Below are 25420 nucleotides of genomic sequence, written 5' to 3'. Positions count from 1 at the left end.
ATGGAAGGTCTAGTGAAGAAGTTAAAAATTAATATTTTAAAACTAGTTAGAATATTCTCAGAATGTATCAAGAGACCAAATGATACTGTGCTTGGAATGTGGATGTTTAATAATAGAAATAATCTACACTTTGGGAGGCTGAGGTGGGCAGATCACAAGGTCAGGAATTCGAGACTAGCCTGACCAATATAGTGAAACCTGGTCTCCACTAAAAATACAGAAATTAGCTGGGCATGTTGGCGTGCCTGTAATCCCAGCTACTCAGGAGGCTGAGGCAGGAGAATCACTTGAACCCAGGAGGCAGAAGTTGCAGTGAGCCGAGATCGCACCACTACACTACAGCCTGGGCAACAGAGCGAGACTCCATCTCAAACAAACAAACACGCACAACAACAACAAAAAGAAATAATCCACGTTACTTACACATACTTTATGCTTATAGCTAGGTCTCATAAGCATTAGGAAGTCAAAACAAAGAATCTTTTACATGTGTAAAGGTATAAACTATCCCATTTTTCTAAAAATATTACAGAGGAACAAAATGTCAAATTTAAGGTAATCACTAGTAACTAAATATATTTGTCTGACCTCATTTTCATGATCTGTTGTTCTAATTATTATTGGCCATATTGCTGCTTTAAAGGAGGGGAAATGTTGAATTTATTGAAATTTTAATCAGCATTTAAGAGCCCCAGGTTATTTTTGTTTTCCCATTTGTAATGATAATTTTGAATACACTGAATCTGTGAGAACAGTATTATGTTTTCTCATAAAATACTAATTAGCATTTAATGATAGGAAACTGATGCTGCAGAGAAATTACGGATAGCAAAGAATAATTTAGAGATATTAAATGAGAAGATGACAGTTCAACTAGAAGAGACTGGTAAGAGATTGCAGTTTGCAGAAAGCAGAGGTCCACAGCTTGAAGGTGCTGACAGTAAGAGCTGGAAATCCATTGTGGTTACAAGGTAGGAACAGAATTTTAAACTTGTACAAAGTTTAATCATTTCAAATTTTGGTATTATTGTTTTAAAAGACAACACTATTCTGAATAACCTGGTTTCTTCCTGATGAACAGTTTGTTTGGTTGTTGTTTTAACATAATACTTTTTTTTCTCTTGTAATATTGATGGAGACTTTTTCTTCCTTGAAATGTTTAACTTGTTTAACCTTGTTTGGGTGGCAGGGCATGGAACAGAGTAGAGCTGTGGCTGGGCGAAGGAGTTGGAGCTGTGTGTGCATCATGAAGCTGTCATCAGCTATGAGTCTAGGCTAAGGCTGCTCAGCTTCTCCTGGGTGCTATTTTTCTCCAATTGCAGCTTCGGTTTCTTGATTGTATAACTTGCTTTCTCAAGTATGAGCCAGGAATGATTGAGCTGTCTTGTCACAACATGTGGCATACTGGATCTAGTCTGTGCTGTAATGCTTTTAGAGTTATATCCTGGGCAACTTTCTCTTCAGATAGCCCCAAGAGGTGAATTCAGCAGCAGCGTTCATGTCTTACTGGCTTCTGCTTTCTGATAGTTTATTTTCACCCATCCTGAATACATGGAATTCCAACCTGTGAAACTAATTTTTGTGGCTATGAAAGAGGTGGTGGGAGTTTATGAGTAAACATTCAGTCTGTTGCCACTATCATCATGTGTGGTTCATCATGACTGTGATGAGTAGGTAAAAGGCTCTTCTTGTCGTTCTCATTTCCAATTTTAAGCAGCTGCTTAAGGAGCCTGGATGTCATTGGCCAGTGGGATCCTGCCCATGTCTTGTCCCATTAAAGCCATCGTGTATGAAGTGGTATCCTTTGCCATCTAGCACATCTGCCGCCCCCATTTCAAAAGGCATACTCATCTTTATCTCTCAACGTTCTCATACAATTCCTTATGTCCATGCACCTCCAGTATCCCCTTCGATGTCTTTGAGGGCTTCATCTTCCCTCTCTGCTCTTTGGAATGGTCTTGATGGAAGGCAAGATAGTGATCACTACAAGTAGGATGGGAGTCTTAGCATTGTGAGGCTACAGCAAGTCCCACAGAGGGCCTGCTGCACTGCACTTGCCCCTGTCAACCATGTCTAAGGAGAAAAGAGAAAGATTAAGCAGGCGCTTTAAAGGATAGCCCAGATGGCCATGAAGTCATGGAGGAGTACTTGGTTCCTGTCCGAATACTAAATCTAGAGTGGCCAGAATCCACACTTCTCCACTCTAGCTCTCACTTTTCCCATCTACACACTGGGAAAAATTACTCTGTAAGAAGGCCAGTGTCAGGGTTAGATGAAATAACAAATGTGATGGTATGGAGTGGGGGAAGGGGGTCTCTTCTACTGTCTTCTTGGACCCTAGCAGAGTGGCTCTTAGTCAGCAGCCCTCTCCGTTGATTTCTTGGTCGTTCCTTTGTTTTCTTCTATAATCACATGTGGACTCAGAATGTTTTTGAGTTACTCTGAAATCTGTTTATTCAACAGATATTTACTTAGTACCTCCTATTGCCAAACTCTGCTTTATGTTGTATATTATTTTTAAAAAGCCCACCTTGCCTAGGTTTCCTCAAAGGACCAGGTAGGTTCTCTGGTTTAGAAAGACCTAATTCTTACTATGATCTTAAGTAACTTATATCCTTTCTGTGGGCTCAAGTTCTTTCTAAGAGGGCTCTATGGGGCTAAATAAGAAATTGTTCGTGCAAAAAGGGTTTATAAGGTTTATAAATGGTTAGTAGAGGTGATGATGATATTTAACCATAATTGAAGATGACTTTGCCTTTTAGATCATATATGTGTTTTTAGTCTGAGAACAATACAGGTCACTGAGCATACCATAAGCCTTCGGTAAACCATTTGCAGAAGACGTAAGTCTAAGTAGAAATCTCTTGACAGAGAGAGGCTCCTTTTGATCGTTGACCTCCAGGTTCCCTAAATCTGTTAAAAAAGAAAAAGAAAAAGGAAAAAAATTCACTAAAGTTTAAATCTGGGAGGATTATACACCTTTCTCAATAAAGCAGTTTAGAAAGATCTGTTTTGGGACCCATGACACAGATCTTGCTCATGCTGACATCCTTATAGTTGCATTATTATTCATTCAACAAACTTATTAACACATATTCTATGTCAGGCCTTTTCCTGACTGCTGGGACAAACCAGGGTGATGTGGGGGCAGTTTTACATAGGGTGATCAGAGAGGCCCTCTCTGCTTGGGTGGCTTTTGAACAGAAAATTAGATGAAGTGAAGGAGTAAGCTTCTGATATTTCACCATTTACTTGTGGTAGATCTGTGATAGTCTCTGTCGGGTTAAAAACATTCCCTTCTAATCTAAGTTTCTAGGATCTATCAAAAGCTGTTTGAATGTGTTTAGACAATCATTATTTTCCTTTCTTGTATTATCCTAGCAGATTTTGTTACCAAAGCTATACTGGCCATTTTAACTTAGAATGCAGTCTTTCTATCCATTTCTCTGGAAAAGTTTGGATATTGTAAGCATTATATTTCTTTAGGTATGATGAACCAGTAGAACTGTTTGGCTCAATTATGAAATTTTTTTCTGGAGTCTGTATTTTTTTGAACTGTTGTTTCTTTAATGATTATAAATCTATTCAGATTTTTACAAGCTTTATCCCTCTCCCATCAGATACTATTTTTCTCACCCATGCTTTTGCACAATTTTTTCCTCTCCCTGTAGTGTTTTTCTGTATACCTCCTATGTATGTCTGTATATGTGAGAAAAGCTTTTTATTTGCCATCTTTATATTTCTAAGAATATCTAGTAATATAGAATTTTATATTCCGAAGAATTTTACTTTGTATTTTCTTATTTTGTGATTGAAAAAAGGTATTAATTTTAAAATGGTCAAATCAGGCTCCATCCTTATTTATAATCTTGGAAAATACCCAAATTCTTTATTTTGAATGGGCCATCTGTTAATTAGGGATACCTTATCTCTTGCCACCACCATTTTAATGGTAAATAAATATGTAGCGAAAACCTTGACTAGACAAAACAGTAAAATAAGATATTCTTTTTTTTTTTTTTTTTTTTTGAGACGGAGTCTCGCTCTGTCGCCCAGGCTGGAGTGTAGTGGCGCGATCTCGGCTCACTGCAAGCTCTGCCTCCCGGGTTCACGCCATTCTCCTGCCTCAGCCTCCCGAGTAGCTGGGACTACAGGCGCCCACAACCGCGCCCGGCTAATTTTTTGTATTTTTAGTAGAGACGGGGTTTCACCGTGGTCTCGATCTCCTGACCTTGTGATCCGCCCGCCTCGGCCTCCCAAAGTGCTGGGATTACAGGCGTGAGCCACCGCGCCCGGCTAAAATAAGATATTCTTGCTTATTTCTAGTACGGTAATTTGAACTGACTTTTAAATCAGTGACATAAATTATTTGCCATGTCTATACTTTTTTTCCTTATACTTTTAGAATGTATGAAACCAAGTTAAAAGAATTGGAAACTGATATTGCCAAAAAAAATCAAAGCATTACTGACCTTAAACAGCTTGTAAAAGAAGCAACAGAGAGAGAACAAAAAGTTAAGAAATACACTGAAGACCTTGAAGAACAGGTAAGTAATGTAATTTTTCTTTACATGATAAAATAATGCATAATATCACAGGATGTTCCTTGCATTGTCTTCTATAGATAAAAATGGACTCGATTAAGAAGACCCATCTAACTGAAGGGCACCCCATTCACCTATTTGCTTAAGCCAGAAACTTTGGATCATCAATGACTTCATTCTTTTCATTCTCCACATCTTTTTTTTTAATCGTTAAATCATGTCAGCTCTATTTTCAAACTATATCCCAAATCTGACCACTTCTTGGCATCTTGAGACATCACTACCAGTCTTGTCCAGGCTATTGTTTTATACCTGAATAACTACAATAATTTCCAAACTGGTATCTCAGCTTCCACTCTTGCATTATTTCACTCTATTTCTATTTCTGGTCTGTCTCCACACAGTTGCCAGGTAACCCTTTTAAAACATAAAGCACATCACAAAGCACAAAGTCCTATCCTCAGAATCTTCCAGTGGTTCTCCATCACCCTAAAATAAAACTTCAAAGTACTTTTCGTATCCCAAAACAATATATGAGGTCTGGTACCCAGTTTTCTTCCCAATCTCATCTTCTACCACTTTTCCCTTCATTTCATTCACAATGTTTTAACCACATTAACCTTCTTTCAGTACTTTAAACAATTCAAACTCGTTTAAGCGTTAAGTCCTTACACTTGTTTCCTTTGTTTAGAATACTGTTCACCCAAATATTCTCATAGCTTCCTCCCAGACTTCATGTCTCTGCTGAAATAGAGGCTCCTCAGAGAGACCTTCCTCACCCTAACCCTAACCCTAACCCTATACTACTTGCCATCACTCTTGATCCTCTTACCCTGGATTATTTTTTCTTGATAGCTCTTCCTACCATCTGGCACTATTATTATATCATATCATATTACATACACATTCTTTGTTTCCACACTAAATGAGGACCATGCAAGATGGAACATTACCTATTTTGTTCACTGCTGTAGCCTCTGTGCCTAGGACAATGCCAGTTATGCAGTAGTTACTCAATACTTGTTGAAAGAATGGTGAATAGAACATAGAAATTTGCCTATGCATGCTTTTGAAAACCAGATTTTAATATTATGCTTTATTAAAAATGTGTATCTTTATAAATCCTCGTATTTCCAAAGTTATCTTCTAACTTTTCATTGTCCCCAAAGATTAAGATTCTTAAACATGTTCCTGAAGGTGCTGAGACAGAGCAAGGCCTCAAACAGGAGCTTCAAGTTCTTAGGTGCGTCATGTGTTCATATGACTACTTTGTTTCTTTCTTTTAAAAAAAAATTATTAGTTTTTATAATCTCAGAATTGCTACAACTAGAGACAAACATTTTTCAACTTTACTGCCTAACAGGCTTATTAGGTCCTTATTTCTTCCTTCTAATGCTAATCACTCTTTTTTTCATAATACACACTGGAAAAAAGGATAAACCCAACTGTAATATAAGTTTCCAGTTTGTAATTTAGTTTAAACTTTTCTAAGAGCATAGAATGGATTAATCCTTAGCTTCCCAGGGGAAAATACTAATGAAAGAGAACAAGTAATTTTTTACTTTCAGGAGTCTCTGTAGCCCACTTTCATTAGGCTCCTCATAACAAAACCACTCTTGGAAATGACCTCAGGTCAGATATTAAGAAAAATGTGAAGGCTTTTGTATTCCAGGCTTTTTGAGAATGGTGACATTGTAGCATTGAGAGTAAATGTTTACTTTGATAAAGACTAGTTTGTTCTGATTACTGTGCATCACTAGTTCATAAGAAATGCCCATATATTTTATGAAGCAATACCTGCCTTCTTTTTTTTTTAACAAATTATCATTGTGTTCTAGATTAGCTAATAGTCAGCTGGATAAAGAGAAAGCAGAATTAATCCATCAGATAGAAGCTAACAAGGACCAAAGTGGAGCTGAAAGCACCATACCTGGTAATATATTTTAAAAAACATGTTAGCTACCCCCAGGTTTTTGAATTTGGGTTTACCTTTTTTTTTGTTCTTTTGGCTCAGATTTCTGATCATTGTCTCAGTGTAAAATCAAATTCCTGATAAGTTTTGGATCTCTTGTCTCTCCTCCATGCTATTAATATAAAAATATTCCCATTTTTCTCTTTGTGTTGTTTATACTATAGAGTAGCAAGTACCCAAGTGTTTTTCTCTTTGTTCTCCATCTGGGTGTTACAGATTTAATCACAATGCAGGGCTAAGCAATGAATACTAAATCTGTTGCTTCCAGTTTCTAAGTATAGGCTCTTTCAAGTCCTCTGAACATTTTTAAAAACTGCAAATAAGTAAATACTGCCTACATTTTTTTCCTTTTACAAAGTAAAAAGAAAGTATGTTTCTGCTGCCTTCCATTCCCATTCAAAAGTGATTACTAATCATTCCTCATTCCTACATATACATACACACATATTTTATGTACATATATATCACACATATGCATACATGTGTTTATGTGTTCATATGTATAATAGATCCTCATTATTTGTGGATTCTGTATTTTCTAAATCACCTGCTCACTAAGGCGTGTATGTAATCCCCAAATCAACACTCGCAGCACATTTGCAGACATCCACAGAGCCTTGGAAAGTTTGAATAATCCAACCTACATGTCCCCAGCAGAGGTTCAACAAGGCGGTGCTCAGTATCGTCATTTCAGTTTTCATAGAGAAATGATCAAAGGATGGAGACGGTAGAGGGCAGCACAGCATAGTGCAAGAAGCTGTGGCTCTGGGGCCTGTTGGAAGGGATTTGAATCCCAATTCTGAGGCTTGTTAGTGCTTTAGGCTTAGGAGAGTCACGAACGCTTCTGAACCTTTTCTTATGTAAATAAATAGAATTTACCAGGATGAGTTATCTTTAGGATTTAAGATTATCATGTGTGAGATATGTAGGTGTATGTATGTATATGTATGTCTGTACATATTTCCCCTAGCAGCAGTGGTTTGATATTCACTAATTGGGCTAACTTTATAGACTAAAACTACTGTGGATAGAGAATAGACTTTGTTTGCATATACATATATATATTTTCTTGGCAAGTGACATAAAATTGAACTCATACTATACACATGTCTAGCGTATTTGCCTTTAACAGTTTATCCTGGACATCTTGTGAGGTCTGTTCATAAATCTGTCTCATCCATTTAATAATTCTATAGTGTATTATTGCATGTATAAGCATATTGAACCATTTATGTTTTGGTGGATAGTTTGCTTCCAAGTTTCTGCTTTTATAAAATATGATTAATCTCTTGACCTTATTATGCCATTGTTTGATAGTATGATAGAAATGCCATCCTCTGCAAAGGATTATACCAATTTATATCTGAACTATCTTTGACTATTTCTTGTAGCTTTTTCAATATGGTATGTAGTCCTATTACTAATTTGTAATAAAAGCCATCATGTGTGAGTTGTACTTGACACTATGCTAACTGCCTTACAAGCATTCTATATTTACACCCATATATGATAGGTATTACTGTCTCCATTTTATGTGATAAACAGATTCAAAGTGGTTAAGTAACCATTCCCCAAGGTCAGCTAGGAAATAGCAGGATTAAAATCTAAATCTATGAAACTCCACAGCTCCTTGGCATTCCTAGCCCTTAACCACTATACTGTGCTACGTCTTGGTAACTAAAAGTACCTACTAAATACTCTCAAAATATGCCTTATAGCAGCCTGCTTGGTTTGTACTAGACAATTTTATAATTTTCCTTCCATCCATATACTAACCAGGGCCAATAGTGCTTAGCTTCTGAGATCAGAGATCAGGTGCGTGTGCATTAAGGGTCATATGGCCATAGTTCTCTAATCTTTCTAAACCTGTTTCTTAAGGAAATTTCTGAGCCTTCAAAATTCCTTATCTCTGATGTGAAGTAGACAGATTACCTGTCATTTTTCTAAGATTAAGGCTTAAAATCAAACCAGAACTGTTTTGGAAACTCTAAATCACTTTCTATATAAGTGGTAAGATAACTTTTAAGATACTTGTCCCAGGCCCAGCACAGTAGCACACACCTGTAATCCCAGCACTTTGGGAGGCTGAAGCGGGCGGATCACCTGAGATCAGGAGTTCGAGACCACTCTGGCCAACATGGTGAAACCTGTCTCTACTAAAAATATAAAAATTAGCCAGGCGTGGTGGTGCTTGCCTGTAATCCCAGCTACAAAGGAGGCTAACGCAGGAGAATCGCTTTAGCCTGGGAGGCAGTGATTGTTGCAGTGAGCCAAGATTGCGCCATTACACTCTAGCCTGGGCGACAGAGTGAGACTGTCTCAAAAAGAAAAAAGGATACTTGTCCCAGCCATGAAAATGTTTGCTGCACCTTATCAAACTTTTAGAATTTTATTCTTCAATGGCTGTAAAATATGACTTGACTCATTAAATGTAGTGTAATGTAAAGAAAAGAGGTATCTAGCAAAGATAGCATTAAAGCAAAAATCGTATTTGCCTGCTGATAAAGTTAGAGGTATGTTAACTTGCAGGGTAAATCCAATAAATAACTTTTGTGCTGTATTTGTAGACTTTTGTTTTCCTACCAAAGTATCAGGGCTATCTATGTCTTATTTTTGTATTACACAGCTTGCATGACACATTTTGCACGTAGTAATTGCGCAGTAAACATGTAATAACCCACGTGGAATAGCCAATGCTGTGTTGGATAGCGGGAGCATTTGGCCAGCTTATGGTTATAGCCCCTTACCCAACAGTCTGCTTTTCTTCTGTTGTAGTTTTAGTACCTAACAAGTTTTCCTGGCTTTAAGATTTTTTCCGTGTAAAATTTCTATCATGTGAAAAAAAAAAAAAAAAAAAAAAAACAACTTGGCCTATATTTCTAATACCTAGCAAATAACCTCTTTTTGCCTGCTATGAAATTACAATACTTAATGGAGGGAGGTAGCATCAAGTGTTTACATCCTTAAGTATTTCAGCCATAAAATCCAGTATTTTCCTAGTTCTAGGTTTCGTAAAACAAATCTCTGTTCTCTAGAACAAAGTCATTACTTTGAACTCATTCGTAGTGGGAAAAAGCTGAGTTTAACTTGTATAACTTTTTTGACAGATGCTGATCAACTAAAGGAAAAAGTAAAAGATCTAGAGACACAGCTCAACATGTCAGATCTAGAAAAGCAGCATTTGAAGGTAATGTGTATTTTAGTATCATTTTGTGAAAATAGCTGTTGAAAACTATGTTCATTACCATCTTCGAGTTTTCAGTACGTATCCTAAAAAATTCATGTAATAGCATCTTATATTTGACCTTTATATTGCAAAGTTAATTATGTTCATCTGACTAGTCCTAATATATTTATTAAATAAGAGCTAACAAAAAATTCAGACTCAACATAGGATTAAATAGTAAATTTATTTTTTAATTGTAACAAATATATGCCATTAGTATGTTCTTAAGTTTTGGGTCACATTGGCAACAGTGTCTTTAGTTTTTTTTGAAATTATTTTCAGGACTCCTAAGGTTATAGTTCCCTTAAAAAAATATTTGCTATGTTTTACCTCTTTTAAGACTGTAAACAGGACAAAAAGGCATGGATATGAGAATCAGCTAGTAATCACTGGCTATTCTAAATAGTCACTAAGGCTTGAATTGTCTCTTCACCAATGCCTAATTGTCAGACGTCCCAAAGGTTTCCCTGATCATATTAATAACTTTATGAAAACTTGATTATTCATTAAAAATTAGAATCTGTAAGTAAAATATAAATGAAGTCTAAACCAAAACACTTAACCAGACTAACTTCAATGTTATGAATTGCAAAATCTAATTTTGATTGATTACTCTATTGAGAGGATCTTATATGTTTTTAGAGAAAGATTAAATCCCACTATAAGAAATGATAAATTTTAGTCAAAGACTAGAACACAACTTATGGAATAGATCATTGGACTTGACAGTTAACAACTTAGTTATTTACACTGTACAATGGAACAAAGAAAAATCTTAATTCTTCTGCCTTTATTGCTGTATTCGACCATTCAGGAATACTTTGGCTTTCATATTTACAATTAAATCTCACAATTCAAACCTAAAATATGTACATTTCCTATATCCAACTTTTAAAGATGATGTTTCTATTAGGAGGAAATAAAAAAGCTGAAAAAAGAACTGGAAAATTTTGATCCTTCATTTTTTGAAGAAATTGAAGATCTTAAGTATAATTACAAGGAAGAAGTGAAGAAGAATATTCTCTTAGAAGAGAAGGTAAAAAAACTTTCAGAACAATTGGGAGTTGAGTTAACTAGCCCTGTTGCTGCTTCTGAAGAGTTTGAAGATGAAGAAGAAAGTCCTGTTAATTTCCCCATTTGCTAAAGGTCACCTATAAACTTTGTTTCATTTAACTATTTATTAACTTTGTAAGTTAAAATATACCTGGAAATAAGCAATTCTCTGAACTGTAGTATTTCCTTCTCACTACCTTGTACCTTTATACTTAGATTGGAATTCTTAATAAATAAAATTATATGAAATTTTTAACTTATTATAAAAGTATATATTTGAAGACTTGTTATGGCCATCAAATAGACAATGAGCTTTGGTGAATTTCTCTACATTCATAATGTTTTGATTAGTTTTTTTAAAGAATATGAGGGTAAATTCAGTAATTTCAATATTTAAAATTGGAGTTTATACTTATTTATACATGTGTTAAGATTCTCAAATCCTAACTATGATATATATAAATACAGATGTAGACATACACACATATAAGTTATGAGGTTAAGCCATATGTTTTGTTAAATATATAGCAAAATTAAATTGAGCTTAAACTATTTAATTTTGAAAATTAGTGACATTAAATTGTTCTTTTTAAATTACTACTCAGTATAGTGGAGAGAATCCAGCCTTTGTACAAGCGTAGGAGCTTACTGTTACTTATGTTTTTATGGCTAGAGATTAAAATTAATTTGCTGGTTTTTAATAAAAATTTGAATAGGCACTTGAAACTGGAAAATTCATTTCTTCACAAATGGTAGAAGACATATTGATGTTTCATAATGAATAGGAACCTTGAGATGTTTTTAAACATGGTAGAATATTCAAGATTAGAATATAATGATAAACTAATTTTATTTGCATTTTATACATCAAATATTATATCTTTGAGTCTAGCAAATTTCTGATTATCTATTTTTGAAAAATGATTAAACAAACACCTAATATCAAAGGCAGAGTCACATTTGTTCAGGTTCATGTTGATAATAACTGGTTTTGAATTCATGTAAGTATCTGGAATTGGCCAGCATAAGCCAAGATGATGGCGATGGACCTGAAAGAGAAAAAAGATATTAGCTTTAGCATACAGATACTATCTTCATTTACTTAGAAATATTTGTTTTGAGTGCCTACTATCTGCCAGGCACTGTGTAAGACTCCACTTTATCTTACCCTAGTTTTTTTTTTTTTTCATAGCTCTTCTTCTCCTGACATATTACATATTTGTTTATTGTTTATCTTCCCCATTAGAATGTGAGCTTCATGAAGGCACACACCTTGTTTTGTTGACTGTGTATGTCCAGCACCTGGAAATATGCCAGGAATATAATCAGGGGCTCCATAAAATTTTATGAATCATAGAGTCTGTTGCTGAGTACAGACTAGCTACCTGAAAAATGTGGGCAAGGAGGCATTCTAATTGAAGGGAACGTTATGTGGTAGAATGGAGTTTTTTTGCTCTAATTGCAATCATGTAAATATGGTTACATGCAATCATGTAAATATGCAAACCCAATGTGAGTGTGTTTGTGGGGGCAGAGGTGGAGAGCAGTTCTGGGAAATTAAGCAGGGGCCAGATCATGAATATTTAATGTAACTGAACAAATTGATGCAGGAAAGTAATACACTCATCCTTTTGTGAAGAATGGAGAGGACAGGACTAAAACTGAAAGATACTGTTTTTGGAGGGTGATATGATAGAGCATGAATCTTAGCTTAAATTAAAATTAACAGTTAATTGGTTGGAAAGAAGTACATAGATTAGAACTGTTAGGAACTGATAACTGGATGCATGAAGTAATGAAAAGAGGGATTAAAATTAATATCCAAGTTTTTACTTCAGTGAATTATGTGGAGTCAGAGAGTTACAACTAGGTCCAGTTTTGAATATTATGAATTTCAGGTACCTGTGAGAAATCAAATAGACAAGTCCAGGAGACAGAAAGGGAACAAAGTATAAGATAATTCATTTTGTATATATCAACTGTTACCTTGGCACTCTTTCTACTCAACAGATTCTATACTCAAGTCTGGGAGATGCTGTGTTAAGTTAGTACAAGATGTCTCAGAGAGCACTACTATGCAACATGAATTTCCACGCAGGGGATATATAGTATCACTTCAATTCTGAAGCACACCTGTTATGATCAATGCCCCACACAATACACACCGGGAAACACTGTTTTACCTCTTAAAAAATGGTGGTATGTGGGATGAGAAAATTAAATTTCTTTACTGCAAATAATAATTGCTGCCATTTGTAGAGAGAATTTTAGTATCACTTCTACTCTGCTGTAGGAATATAAGATGACATAACCCCACCCAAGCTATTTTTGCCATTACCTTTATTAAACAGCCATCACTGCAATGCCATACTATTCCTTCAATTTTACCCTCTTTGCAACCTTCAAACCAGGACAAGAGATCATTGTGCTTCAATGAAGGTAGATTTCTTACTTGAAATGCTCCATGTGGTATAAGAAGATGTAATGGATGTTTCTTGCTCCCTAGCCCTAGGTGGGAAAATTTGCCATTAGCCACATTCATTTAAAGGAACTTGCAGAAAGAACTAGAAAATGTGCCTCTTCAAATAGTCTTTTGAAACACTTAGGAATAAAGGTAGAAAAGCTGGTTGGTTTCCTTAAAAAGAATACAACCCAGTGCACTGGCACCTTATTCCAGTAACTCTAAATTCCACCTTGGCGTACTCTCCACCACAGTTCAACAAACTATGACCTGTAGGCCAAGTCTAGACAGATACCGTTTTTTGTAAATAGTTTTCCACGAACACAGCCGCACCCACTCATGTAAAGTACTGTCCATAGCTCCTTTCAGAAGAGTGGCCCACAAAACTTAAAATACCTACTCTGGCATTTTGCAGAAAAAGTCTACCAACCTTTGGTACCAATGTGGCACTGGCCACATTCAACTATTCTTCAACGTTTGCCAAACAGCTGCACTGTATCTCTGATAACTTTTCTAACTACCATCTTAGCTTCTTTACACCTGGCAGTCTACTTTTGATCTCTATATAGGATTTTCCTATTATAGCTTTAGCATCCTTAGGTCTGTCTTCCCATCCCCATGTCAGCAAGGTGTAACCCACAGTGCTCTCAGTACTTGCACTCAATTCATCATGATACATATTTTGATATTTGACATGGTATTCATTGCCAATTCTTTACTTACTTTATACCCTTGGCTATTTAAATTGATGCTATAATAACCACGAAAAGCGCATTTTCATCATTTGACTCAACTCACCTGAATTTTAAAAAGCAAAGGGGTTACAAATGAGTCATTACTTTTCATACATAATTGTGTAATGTTATTACAGGAAAGAATGAGGATAAAAATCAACCTTTTGGATTAATAAAATGGTTTCCTTTTTCTGTGAATATAAAGTTAACAGAAATGGATATAATCCTAGGAAACTAACTCAAATTTGTTAGTCGCTTCTTTAGTGTTGTATGTATGTTTTTTAAGTTGACCCGAGAAAGTTCTCTTTATAAATGACAGTTACAATAACTGAACAAGAAAAAGGCTTCACTCACCATATGGGTTTCCATTGATATTTGTTCCTATGAGCTCCAGTGTTTGTTCTAAGAGATCTGAAAGTGGCACTGCACTAATTTCCAAAAGTCCAGAATCATCAGGATGATGTTTTAGTACCAGGGCAATTTCAAATTCATAATTAACTACAGAGGAATGCCAGCAATACTGTTTGTTGTTTTTCTCTACTGGTACCCAACCTATCATATAAAGAAGAAAATTATTTGTTATTAGATTGTTTTTCTTTGGATTGAAACTACAGGTAATTTCTATTTTTGTTGTAAATTTCCCATGTTTTCTGGGTGTCTATCACAAAGAGGTATTACTTTAAAAACTCAGTGGGAAAGTTAACAGTTTATTACTTTTTAAAAAATCATAAGGGTTCATTTTTTTTATTCTGCAGAATTAACCTGTTATTCACTACAGAGCACCTAGCATTCTCTTACTAGAAAATTCACCCTTATTCAGTAAGAACTCAGCACTATTCTAAGATATAGCACTTACATTTTTTTCTATAAAACAAGTTTTCTCTCAAGCTTCAGGGACAATGGACATAATGCGGTATGTGTTCCAAGTTTATTAAAATGTTCCAATATATACTGAACACATTTATTGAATATTATTGCTATTACCCTTCTCATTCTTGTTGCCAGAATTGGCTCCCTTCATTACTCATGCTAGATGACTGTAATAACTTATTTGCTAGTCACCAAGCCTCCAGTGAAATCCAACCCACTTTTATCATAGTTCTATTTCTAAAACTTAAATATGCTTTTGCTGTACCACTGATTAAAAATCATTATCTTCAGGATACACTTCACACTCCTTTAGATAGAATAAAACGGGCTTTACGATCTGAGCCCACCACACTTCCAGCCTCAACTTTTACAGCCACTTCATGTCATATACCCTAAACATTCTAGCTGCAATAAAGTGTTATATAAAATATCCGAAATACCCCACGCCCTCTCCTCTTCCTGGGAGTTGGCCTACGCTGATCTTCCCTCTTCCTCGTCAGCTGACTTCCTAGTCCTTAAGCTTCAGTACAGATGTCTACTCCTCTCGGAAGCCTCCACTAACCACAAGCTGAATGAGGAATTCCTCTTCTTTTCTCCAGTGGTACCTGATATATTCATTCCTGTTCTTAAATCATACTATTATTGGTTGATTTCTCCCAATGTCTAATTAAAGATCATGGAGGACAACGGTTCTGACCTTCATTTTTGTATTACCAGAAACTAGGAGGACTTTGTACATAATGGGCACTCAAGACATGACAGTTGAGAATCTATAACCTTAATCTGGGATATTTTCCTATTAAGCATACCTTTGCAAAATTTTCCCATCCCTAATCTAAAGGTATAGACTTCTTGAAATCTCATTTCAGACTAGATCATCTCATCTATCCTGACAAGAACTTGGAAGCTATTCCCTCTTTTTTTTTTTTTTTTTTTTTTTTTTTTGAGAAAAGGTCACAGTCCGACACTCAGGCTAGAGTGCACGATCACAGTTCACTGCGGCCTCGACTTCCGGGGCTTTGGTGATTCCCACATTAGTTTCCCGAGTAGCTGGACTACAGGCGCACACTGCCATGCCCAGCTAACTTTTTGTATTTTTTGTAGAGACAGGGTTTTGCCATCTTGCCCAGGTTGGTCTTAAAACTCCTAGGCTCAAGCATCCACCCACCTCAGCCTCCCAAAGTGCTGGGATTACAGGTGTGAGTCACTGCACCCGGCCTCAAGGCTATTCTCTTTTGACGCTTTATTGTCACAGACTACAACTAGTAAAAAATATCCATCTTAGAAAAGACTCTAAACCTAAGAGGACGTTCTTAATATGAAACATCTTTGATATAAAATGTAGGACTTTACATAAATTTGATTCAGAAATTCTGTACTATACATATTAATGAAGAACCAGATTAAAATTAAATTCTGTAATTTCTGATTGAATGGATATTTTGATCATTTTACTAGTAAACACAAAACTGCATTAGAAGAGATATCATGGTACCAGGAATGTGTCCATTTTCATCAGGCACTGGGTTCCCATTTATTTGTTCTATTTCCTTTGCTGGTATCCAGCACTCTGGAGCTGGTTTGAAGTCCTCCTCAACGTTCCAAAAAAATTCTAAAAAAAATTAAAAAGAGATAATATTGTATGGGGTGATACTTAAAAAATGTAAAATACTAAACAGACTCAAAATGGGAACAGCTACTAAAACCTCATAGTATCAGGTGTGATACAATTATTCTCCATTCATTATCACCACAATGTGACTGTACTTAAGATTAGGGTACTAACAATTTAAATATTCAATTTCATATATGCCATTTGTATATAGTATTTAACAGTCGAACTAAAGTAACCATATTCCGTTAAGTATTAGATTATGAATTTTTAATATACTGTGAATACAAATATAAACATATATACATGAATGCAGATATACAATGTGTATCTACTACAGATATTTAAAAGCATTTTAATAATTAAAATTATTAATTTCCTGAGATTTGTACCTGATTTATAAAATTACACATTTGTCTCTTACACAAAATGTGTCACTCATTTCAATATCTATGCAGTAATCTGTATGTTTTAATAGACTCATACTATAAAGAATAGTGACAAATATTAGGAAAATATTTTACAACAGTTTTCAATAATATCCTTTTATATATAAAAGTATTAAATTATAGTTTTCCTGAGTTGCTTAAATTATACAGAAGGATATAATGTACAGAAATACCACAGCAATAAATATGCCACAAATTTTAGCTATTTAAACATGAAAACTTAAAAAAAAATACTAACCTTTTGGGTTTTCTTTTGAATGTAGAAAATTTTTAAATCTTTTTTCAGCTTGTTTGTTGGGTTTTCTATCTAGTCGAGCCCAAAGGTATGGCTGATCTAAAAAAGTAGTAACAAAAGGAAAAGTATGAAGCAAACAAAACTTATCTTGAAAGACATTTCAGAATAGAGTTTTTCAATAAACAGGAGGCTAATTTCTCAAAGAAGACAAAGGGAAATATGCAGTCTAAGAATATAGACCACCTAGCAGTACCTGATGTTATGAGAAGACTTACTTCTCTGGTTAAAAAATGAAGGGGATGAGACAAAAAGTAAATATATTATCTTTTTTATAAGGACACTACGTAGTCATATTTTATGAGTAAGCAGCATTTATGGACAACTGAAGATACCTCTACGAAATGGAAACATAACAAGATAACTGTATTCACCCAACCCCCCCAAACATAATACTGTGCTGTAAGGGTTAATTCTGACACATCTGGAATTAGGCTGAGCTGTTCTGCATGGCACTGACCCCTGATCAAGGCATGAAAATACTAATAATGTTGATTTGTACTCATGGATCTGAGAGTTGCAGGGCACTGTGCTAGTATTCTTTATTGGTAGGAGTGAGCCTGATAGCTTGGTCTGAAACCCCTGGAGGGCTCTGCTGTTGAAGCTGGTTACTTAGCAGCAAGATGCCGACCTACATGACCAGCAAAAATATAAAAATCCCCAGCTGTGACTCCATTTTGCATTCCGTGGTTCCAAGGTGTTTGCCTGCACACATGAGTGGTTCCTGATCTGAGAAAATGTGTCCTGCCAAGGCTCTAAAGCCGGGAACAATAGTAGCTTTTACTTGGCCTCTCCATACTCCTTGCTGTGAGACAGTCCTTGGCTATAATACACATCTTTACTTTTAATGCCATTGGTATATTGTGTATCCTTTAGCAGTAATAAATGTGGATTTGTAAGCACTGTCACTTTGGGTTCTGTGACTTGACTTTAGCAGTTAAATTCTAATCCAGTTTGCCATCCTCATGCATAATGATACACACTATAGTTTCTTAACAGGCATCAAAGTCTGAAAAATCTTTTACAGTTTTCTCAAATATATAAATCCAAGGTTTATAAAGAAACTGCTATACGTTGGTCCAGATATTCGGTACTACTTATTAGCTATCCAGATAAATAATACGAAGAACCAGATTAAAACTGTATTAGCATTTCTGGTTCAATGGACCTTTTGTTTCTTTTTTACCAGTAAACATAAAAAATGCAATTCATTTACATCCACTAGAATGGCTACTATCCAAAAACAAAAATCCAAACAGAAAAAAGCAGAAAATAAGTGCTGGTGAGGAAACTGAAAAACTGGAACCTTTGTGCACTATAAAGTTAGAATCTCCATATCATCCGGTAATTCCCCAAAAGAACTGGAAGCACAGCCTCAGATATCTGTTCATACCTGTTTACAGTGGCATTAGTTAACAATAGTCAAAAGATGAAAGCAACCCAACTGTCCACCAATGGTTGACTGGATAAACAAGATGTGCTAGATACGTGCAAAGGAATATTACTCAGCTTTAAAAATGAGTAAAATTTTGATACATGCAACCAACATGCATGAACCTTAAGGACATTATGCTAAGTGAAATAAGCCAGTCACAAAAAATAAACACTGTGATACTACTTATATGAAATACCTAGAGTAGTCAAATTCACAGAGACAGTAGAATGCTGGTTACAAGGGGCTGGTGGTGGGAGAATAAGGAGTTGTTGTTTCATGGGTAGCATTTCAGTTTTATAAGATGAAAACAGTTCTTGAGATGGAGGGTGGTGATAGTAGCAAAATAATGTAAATATACTTAATGCCACTGAACTGCATACTTAAAAATGGTTAAGATGGCAAATATTATGTATGCTTTAGCCCAGTTATTTTACTGCATTTCAGAATAAATTTCCTGATACAAGGAATGTGTCCAGATGTCCATTTAATGCCCCAGGAATGTGTCCAGATGCTATTTTTTTTCTGGAAGTGACAGGTAATCTCACCATCCAAAAATAATCGCAAAGAAAATCTCTTTTCCATACATTTCTTCTTAAAATGACTGACAATTTCTATTTGCATTTCTACCTTTTAAACTACACTAAAGTGAAATTAATTAGAGACACTGTCAAGAGGAATAAAGCCCTGGAATTGGTGCAGGAAGAATAAGCTTAAGGGTCACACAAACATAGGTCCCATTGCCAGTTCAGCCATTCACTTACTATTGGGTCTCGGACAAATTATTTAAGTTTGCTAAACCTCATTTTTCTTGTCTGTGAAATGGAGAGGCTACTTGTACAAATTGGAGATAATATATATCAAGCACCATACTGCCTGGGCCCTTAAGGGTATTAAGTACATGTTTTAGTTACCTTCCTTTTTTCCCCCCAAGAAGAAAATACAATAATATAATAAGTAAATTATAACAACTGTGACCCTTTTGTTTTGCTATTATACTTAGGTTTCCCAGGGTCTATGAAGAGCAAATGCCTCATTTCAGATAGACTGTAAAGTGACTAAGAAAAAATAAGTAATATTTGTAGTAAATATTATAGTTTTAGTTTACCTTTATAGGTAGTAACATAACAACATGTTCCATCCACTTTTTCTGTTGGAATTGCACTGTATATATCTGCATCTAATGCCTTGTGACTTATAGTTTCAGTTGCCAAAACTTTAAATGGCTTAAAAAAAGAGAGAGAGAAAACCGGTTTAAGATAGATGGCCTCTATGTCTTTGCACACATGCTCACCTGAAATCTTCTTAATTTCATTAGTTTTAAGGGATGATCTCCAGTTCATCCTTCAGAATGATTTAAAAATATTTATTCTGTGAAGTTCCGAATCGTTCCCTCCCTTCCATGCTATCACAGCAACACCTGATTTTCTACACAATTCTGTAATTATTTACGTTTTTTTATCCACCTTTGTTTTTTGCAATGCTGCATCCCTAGCACAGGTGTTCAGTATATTTAATCATATACCTGACAATTATTTACTAAATGCCTAAGATTAAGCATTGTCTTCAGCACTGGAAATACAGAGGTGAACAAAAAAGTACTTGCCTTTGGTGAAACTTGCATTTTAATGAAGGAGACAAAAGCAGCACAATGCATAATATAATGTTAGCTATGACAAGCAAGTGCTAAAAACAAACGGGTAAAGGAAAGAGGGATGAGGTGCTATTTTGGATACAGTGGAAAGGGAAACTTTGAGGAGGGAACCTTTGACCAAATTTGAAGCAAGGGACTACCATGTAAATATCTGAGAAAAAAAAACAAAAGGTAAGGTTTCTTGATGTGTCTGAAGAATGCAAGGCAGCCATTGTGTCTGGATCTGAGTAAAGGTAAAACTAGATTGTATGTTTAATTAACTTAAACTTCATAGGTGCTTCTGGTAGTTCAATACAAGTATCTTTCAATCATAATTTTCAGTTTTCCCAAGAGTCAATCTGCTCTTCAGTACATGAGATCTTCCCCCCTTTTTATAAGCACAAACATTTTTGTGATTTACAAAACTTGTTTTTCAATTAAGACTTGGTTTGTAAGGAGTCTTAGCAAGGATGTTGTAATGTACTCCTGTCTCAGGTCAAATTTCTCAGGGAGCAGGCAAAAGAGATGGAAGATAGTTGGTACTTTGTTTTTGCCTTTTTTCACCTTTTTTTCCTTGCAAAGCTAATAGATGCTCATTATAGAAAATGTGTAAATGAAATATACAAAGGCATAAATGAATCACCCATGTCATCACCGTTCAGACGTATTACCAAGAACCTTTTGGCATACTTCTTGTCTCTTTTTCAGTGCGTTCTTCTCAATATAATTAACATCAGTTTCTATTTGCTACCAAGAAGTTTAAGAGCCAAAATCAAATGGTTTCTGGATTTACTTTTTTCATGTTTTTCCTCCTTAACTGCATGATAAACAACTGCTATTGTAAGCATAGGTTGAAAAACTATGATTTTCATCCTTTCCATAAAGCAATTGTCATTAGTATACCTTCATTGTCACAGAGCTTGCACCTCTGTCTAAACATTACAGATCACAGACTTTAAAAGCATCTTAATTTTCAGAACAATGTTACCCTTGATTCAGTTTTATATCCTAAAAGTCTTCAGATGTATTATCATAAAGTTCAACAAATCCTCTTAGAAAATGTATTATCTGCTTGAAAGGAAAGTTAACCCCCTGATGATTTCCTACCATTAATAGTGATTTATATTATTAGACATGACAGTACTATGAACTGAAATTTCTGACCTGTATCAGCTATGGTTTATTTACTTACTTAAAAAATGTTCAACATGGCAAAAGAAAAATTGCCTCTATAAAACAAATCTCTTGACTCTTGAGTTAGGCTTCACTTTGACAACAGTTTTCGTCAGTTACCTGACATCCCTATGTAGCTTAATGAATTGTTTACTTTGAAAGTTGTATTCAGGAGTCTATGTCGATCTAAAAAAATCTTTGTGGTAACTCATTCAACAAAGTTTGAGCATCTAGTTTGTGAACGGCCTTGTCCTAGACTATGCAGGCAGAATACAAAAAAGGAGTAAAACCTGCTGCCATCACCTCTTAGGCGAGACCTCATATTAGTACTCCTGTAAATAGAGCCCCGCTGAGAGCACAAGCTGGCCCACTATGGCATCTTAGAGATGTTATACAGTATACTTTAGTACCATTTTAGTTCTGTCTTTGCACAATAAGTACTCAAGATTTCAACCTGATTTTGTTTTTTTTCATGTTTTTCCCCTAACAATTTTCACTGCTAAAACTACCAAGAATCGCTTGCCTTTTGTTTTTCCTTTGAGTTTGTTTGCTTTGAGAGTACTCACTCCTTGTCCCTTTCAGCTTTATCAGTAGTGAGATGTTTACATATTGATGGTTTTTCTACTATCGGGAAGAAAAAGGGCACCAAGGATGAGGAAAAGACAGTTTCTTGGGTTCCTGCGAACTTTTTATAATTCATTTTCATTTTTGAAAAAGACTTATGCCACTTCTACAATCTGTAGCTGAAGTAACATCATCTTACAAAGTGAAACAACACTGTACAATATAAACATATTGCTGTGTGTGAGCTTAAGACGCACTATTTCAAACAGGTAAACTAAGAAATTAGGCCCTTCTAGTATTGATTCAATACTTTCAAAATATAACCGTCTAGTAGGGATTCAGTACTTTAAAAATACAACTGGTTTTCACTAAGTTACGACGCTGGTATCAAACGATATCAATTTAACCTAGGATAGTAGAGCCACAGAGTCTGGTCCAATAGCAGTGTGTGTGTATCTAAATTTATCAAAGATCCTATGGAGGGAAGATTACTCTGCCCCATGGAGCTCCTGATGAGTATAAACATTCCTTCCATAAAGACCAATCATCTGCTCTTTGCTATCGACATGTCCAAAGGACAACACGGGAGACACTGAGGGGTACACAAAGTTCTCCTTTTCCACCTGTCATCAAAGACTTTAGACTATTACTGGAAAAACAAGGTACGTGTATTAAAATAGTATCAATTGAGTGGCCCTCTACAATTTCTGGGTAGGGGAAATCACTGAGATGACTAAGTTGATTTAAGATTTCATGGAGAAGAAATGACTTGAGAAATTAAAAACATTCTAGAGATGACCCAGAGTGAACAGTCTGAGCAAAAATATGAGGCAGGATTGTGGTTGATATGTTCACAGGATGAAATAGATGGCTAAAACAGAGAATCCACTTTGAGGAGGATGGAAGGTAGATTGAGCCTCATTAGTGGGAGGCCCTGAATTATAATTAAGAATGTGGATGCTATGCTATTTAAACGATGCTGTAAGCTGTTCTTAACTGCAGAGAGGTAAGAGAAGGGGCTGCTTATTTTCCCTGGTGGAGAATACTTTTACAAACTACTCCCCTCCAGCATACGAAGTTGAAAATCACAGTAGAGTGAAATACTAAAACAGATGATAATGTTTCATATGGATTACATTTGTTACAGCTAAAAGAAAAAAAAAAAAAGTCAATTACTGCTACAAACATTGAGTAATAACTGTGGCATTTTGACGAGGAAAGAACGTGGTGATGATCACTCCGAGTGGCAAGTAAGACCAATTAGGTGGTGCAATGAGCAGGACATGAAATATTAACTATAACAGCAGTGACAGTAATAGAAAGAATGAAAAGAACAGATGCTATAAGGTAAAAAGCATCAAGGTGAATGGAAAACTGGCATGAAATGATTCCAGGGTTCATTCTTTAATTCAATAAATATTTATCCAGTGTGTACCACGTGTCAGGTCCTAGAAGATGGGACTAAAGAAAACAGGGCAATCTTTGCCTTAAACAAGTTTTAGTCCAGAAGAAAAGCCAGTGCCAATTATGAAACTCAAGTGGGGTGGATTTCCAATGGACATGTTGGTTTTGTTTGAAATCAGCAAAGCTGGGAAGCACCGAACTAATCACTAGGTATTCTACTGATCAAAGACTACAACGTTTTATAGTACAATATGAAAAAAATTACCCAAATATAGGTTACTCACTAGCATTTACCGAGGGCACACTATGTGGAAAACACGTTGCTACAATAGAAAACCTTGAGATGAGAACACCAAAGTTAGAATAAATTAAGTAATTACTGGTAATATGAGGTCTGAACTTCAGTGACCTAATTAGGCTACTGTCAACACCGCCACTGGTTCGGACAGAACAGGTAAAGCAAGTCTTCTAATATCAACCCTTTCTTACTGCACTCTTGAAAAGTAGTAAAGCTTGGAGTGTGGCAATTATCTAATTAGGGGGTTTCCCCAAAAGATGCTAACCTGAAAAGAAAGGAACATGCTGTGGACGTGGGTTATCCATTTCCTTGCGAGGGCAAGTTTGAATCTCCTAATCAGGTAAATCCTTTCGCAAATTCCCTCCTTTACGACTAAGAAAAGCACAAGAACCTGGAAGAGCTCAGGGCGTACGGAACTCCCACCCCAAACCTACCCAGGGAAACCTACAGAGGCTCCTGGCCTGCAGGACAGGTCTAATGCGCCCAGCCATCCTCGCCGGGTTCGCACAGAGCCAGCGCCGCGGGGAGGAGCCCACGCGAGCCGCGCCGCCCAGCCTGCCCGGCGCTCCTCCGTACCTGATGCTCCCTTTTGGCGGAAGGCTCCTCTTTCACCTCCGTCACAAACACACACGGCATTTTCCGCTGCACGGAGCCCAAGCGCTTCATGATGAGCCCAACAAGCCGTGCGAGTGGAGAGAGCGCTTTCGAGTAGCGCCCAGTCCAGCTGGGGAGAAGCCCTGCAGCAGTCACCCGCGGGGTCCAGGCCACTCGCACTCCGCGCCCAGCCACCGCGGCTGCGCTCCAACTACTAAACCGCGGCGAGGGGCGGGAACGCCCGTCCAGAAGCGGCTTCCTGGCCGCTGCGCCTTCTGGGAGTTGTAGTGCAGAAGCTGGGGTGCCTGGTGCGTTCCCGCGTGCGTCCCCTGCCCCCCACCTCGGTTTTAATAACTGCGAAAACAGATACGTTTCCCAAAGGTGTGTACTTAGCCACACCTAGTAACCGATGATTTTTTTGGAAATTAAATAAGATCGAGTTATAAGCAATGAACATTTCAGATGTCGATTTAACACAGTTCCAATGAAACCTACTGGCCTGTTATCTTTAGTTCATGTGGGAAGCACTGTAGAAGTTTAGAAATAGCTAGAGATATCCCCAGATTCCCAAGCAGAATGAAAACTTCTTTCCAGTAAGATTGTCAGAAAACCCTATAATAAAACACACCTGGGACCAAAAAAAAAAGTACCGTTTGACCTACGCCTTATTGTGCAGCATAACATGGTCAAAATGGTTCTGATGTTCTTTCCAGAGTGAGTGCGAAATTTCAGCCTTAGACTAATCCAAAAGTACAGGAATACTTACAACCAGATTTCATTCTCAAGTTTTTCATAGGAATCTTGTTTAATTAAAGGTGAGTTCCAACAGCCCAAATGGCTTGAGCAATGGTAGTCAATCAACTGCGAACTAAAAGCAGCTTTAACTTGCTGCTCAAAAGAATATTTTGAGGGTAAGTGATAAGATGGACAATGACTAAATAAAATAAATACTAAATATTTAGGAATAGTAGCGTTTCCATCTCATTGCATTTAGTAGTTCCTAGCCTGAAGTTGTAGGGGAATTTTGACTTTACTGCCATCTTTATGGGCTTGGACTAGGCCCAGCTCTCATTTCTTTGTCTTACCTGCATGTTTTCAACTGTCCGGCA

General features: G+C 36.3%; 2 protein-coding genes across 6 annotated transcripts in view; one reads left to right on the top strand and one right to left on the bottom strand.

Annotated features, from left to right (window-relative positions):
- CEP290 (centrosomal protein 290) overlaps positions 1-11063 on the top strand; it is a 95465-nt gene extending 84402 nt beyond the window's left edge. For all 4 annotated transcript variants that reach the window (XM_005571825.5, XM_045365678.3, XM_065524643.2 and 1 more), the window contains 6 exons: positions 799-971; positions 4406-4547; positions 5714-5787; positions 6383-6477; positions 9624-9703; positions 10656-11063. In XM_005571825.5, coding sequence (XP_005571882.3) covers positions 799-971; positions 4406-4547; positions 5714-5787; positions 6383-6477; positions 9624-9703; positions 10656-10886 — 795 coding nt within the window. In that variant the 3' untranslated portion in view covers positions 10887-11063. The remainder of the gene's footprint in view (positions 1-798; positions 972-4405; positions 4548-5713; positions 5788-6382; positions 6478-9623; positions 9704-10655) is intronic.
- Positions 761-24534, bottom strand: RLIG1 (RNA 5'-phosphate and 3'-OH ligase 1). Of its 2 annotated transcripts, XM_005571827.5 has the most exons (9): positions 24294-24534; positions 19754-19871; positions 17160-17255; positions 16356-16472; positions 14345-14542; positions 13134-13303; positions 11732-11844; positions 2812-2913; positions 761-2073 (listed from the first exon to the last, which is right to left on the bottom strand). In XM_005571827.5, the coding sequence occupies exons 1-8, from the start codon at positions 24381-24383 to the stop codon at positions 2850-2852; spliced, it is 966 nt and encodes a 321-aa protein (XP_005571884.1). In that variant the 5' UTR covers positions 24384-24534; the 3' UTR covers positions 761-2073; positions 2812-2849. The 2 variants fall into 2 exon arrangements, with proteins under 2 accessions (XP_005571884.1, XP_005571883.1); XM_005571826.4 differs by lacking the exons at positions 761-2073; positions 2812-2913 and having other exon boundaries at positions 9908-11844.
- Between the last annotated feature and the right edge of the window lie 886 nt (positions 24535-25420).

This window comes from Macaca fascicularis, chromosome 11 (genome assembly GCF_037993035.2).
Source record: "Macaca fascicularis isolate 582-1 chromosome 11, T2T-MFA8v1.1".
Classification (NCBI taxonomy): domain Eukaryota; kingdom Metazoa; phylum Chordata; class Mammalia; order Primates; family Cercopithecidae; genus Macaca; species Macaca fascicularis.
This window is presented reverse-complemented; position numbering and strand designations above follow the sequence as displayed.

Coding starts and splice junctions, on each gene's coding strand:
- RLIG1 (XM_005571826.4), bottom strand. CDS start 24,383: ATGAAGCGCTTGGGCTCCGTGCAGCGGAAAATGCCGTGTGTGTTTGTG. Junction 19,872..24,293: donor CCGCCAAAAGGGAGCATCAG/GTACGGAGGAGC, acceptor TCTTTTTTTAAG/CCATTTAAAGTTTTGGCAAC. Junction 14,543..16,355: donor TGAAAATGGACACATTCCTG/GTACCATGATAT, acceptor TTTATATGATAG/GTTGGGTACCAGTAGAGAAA.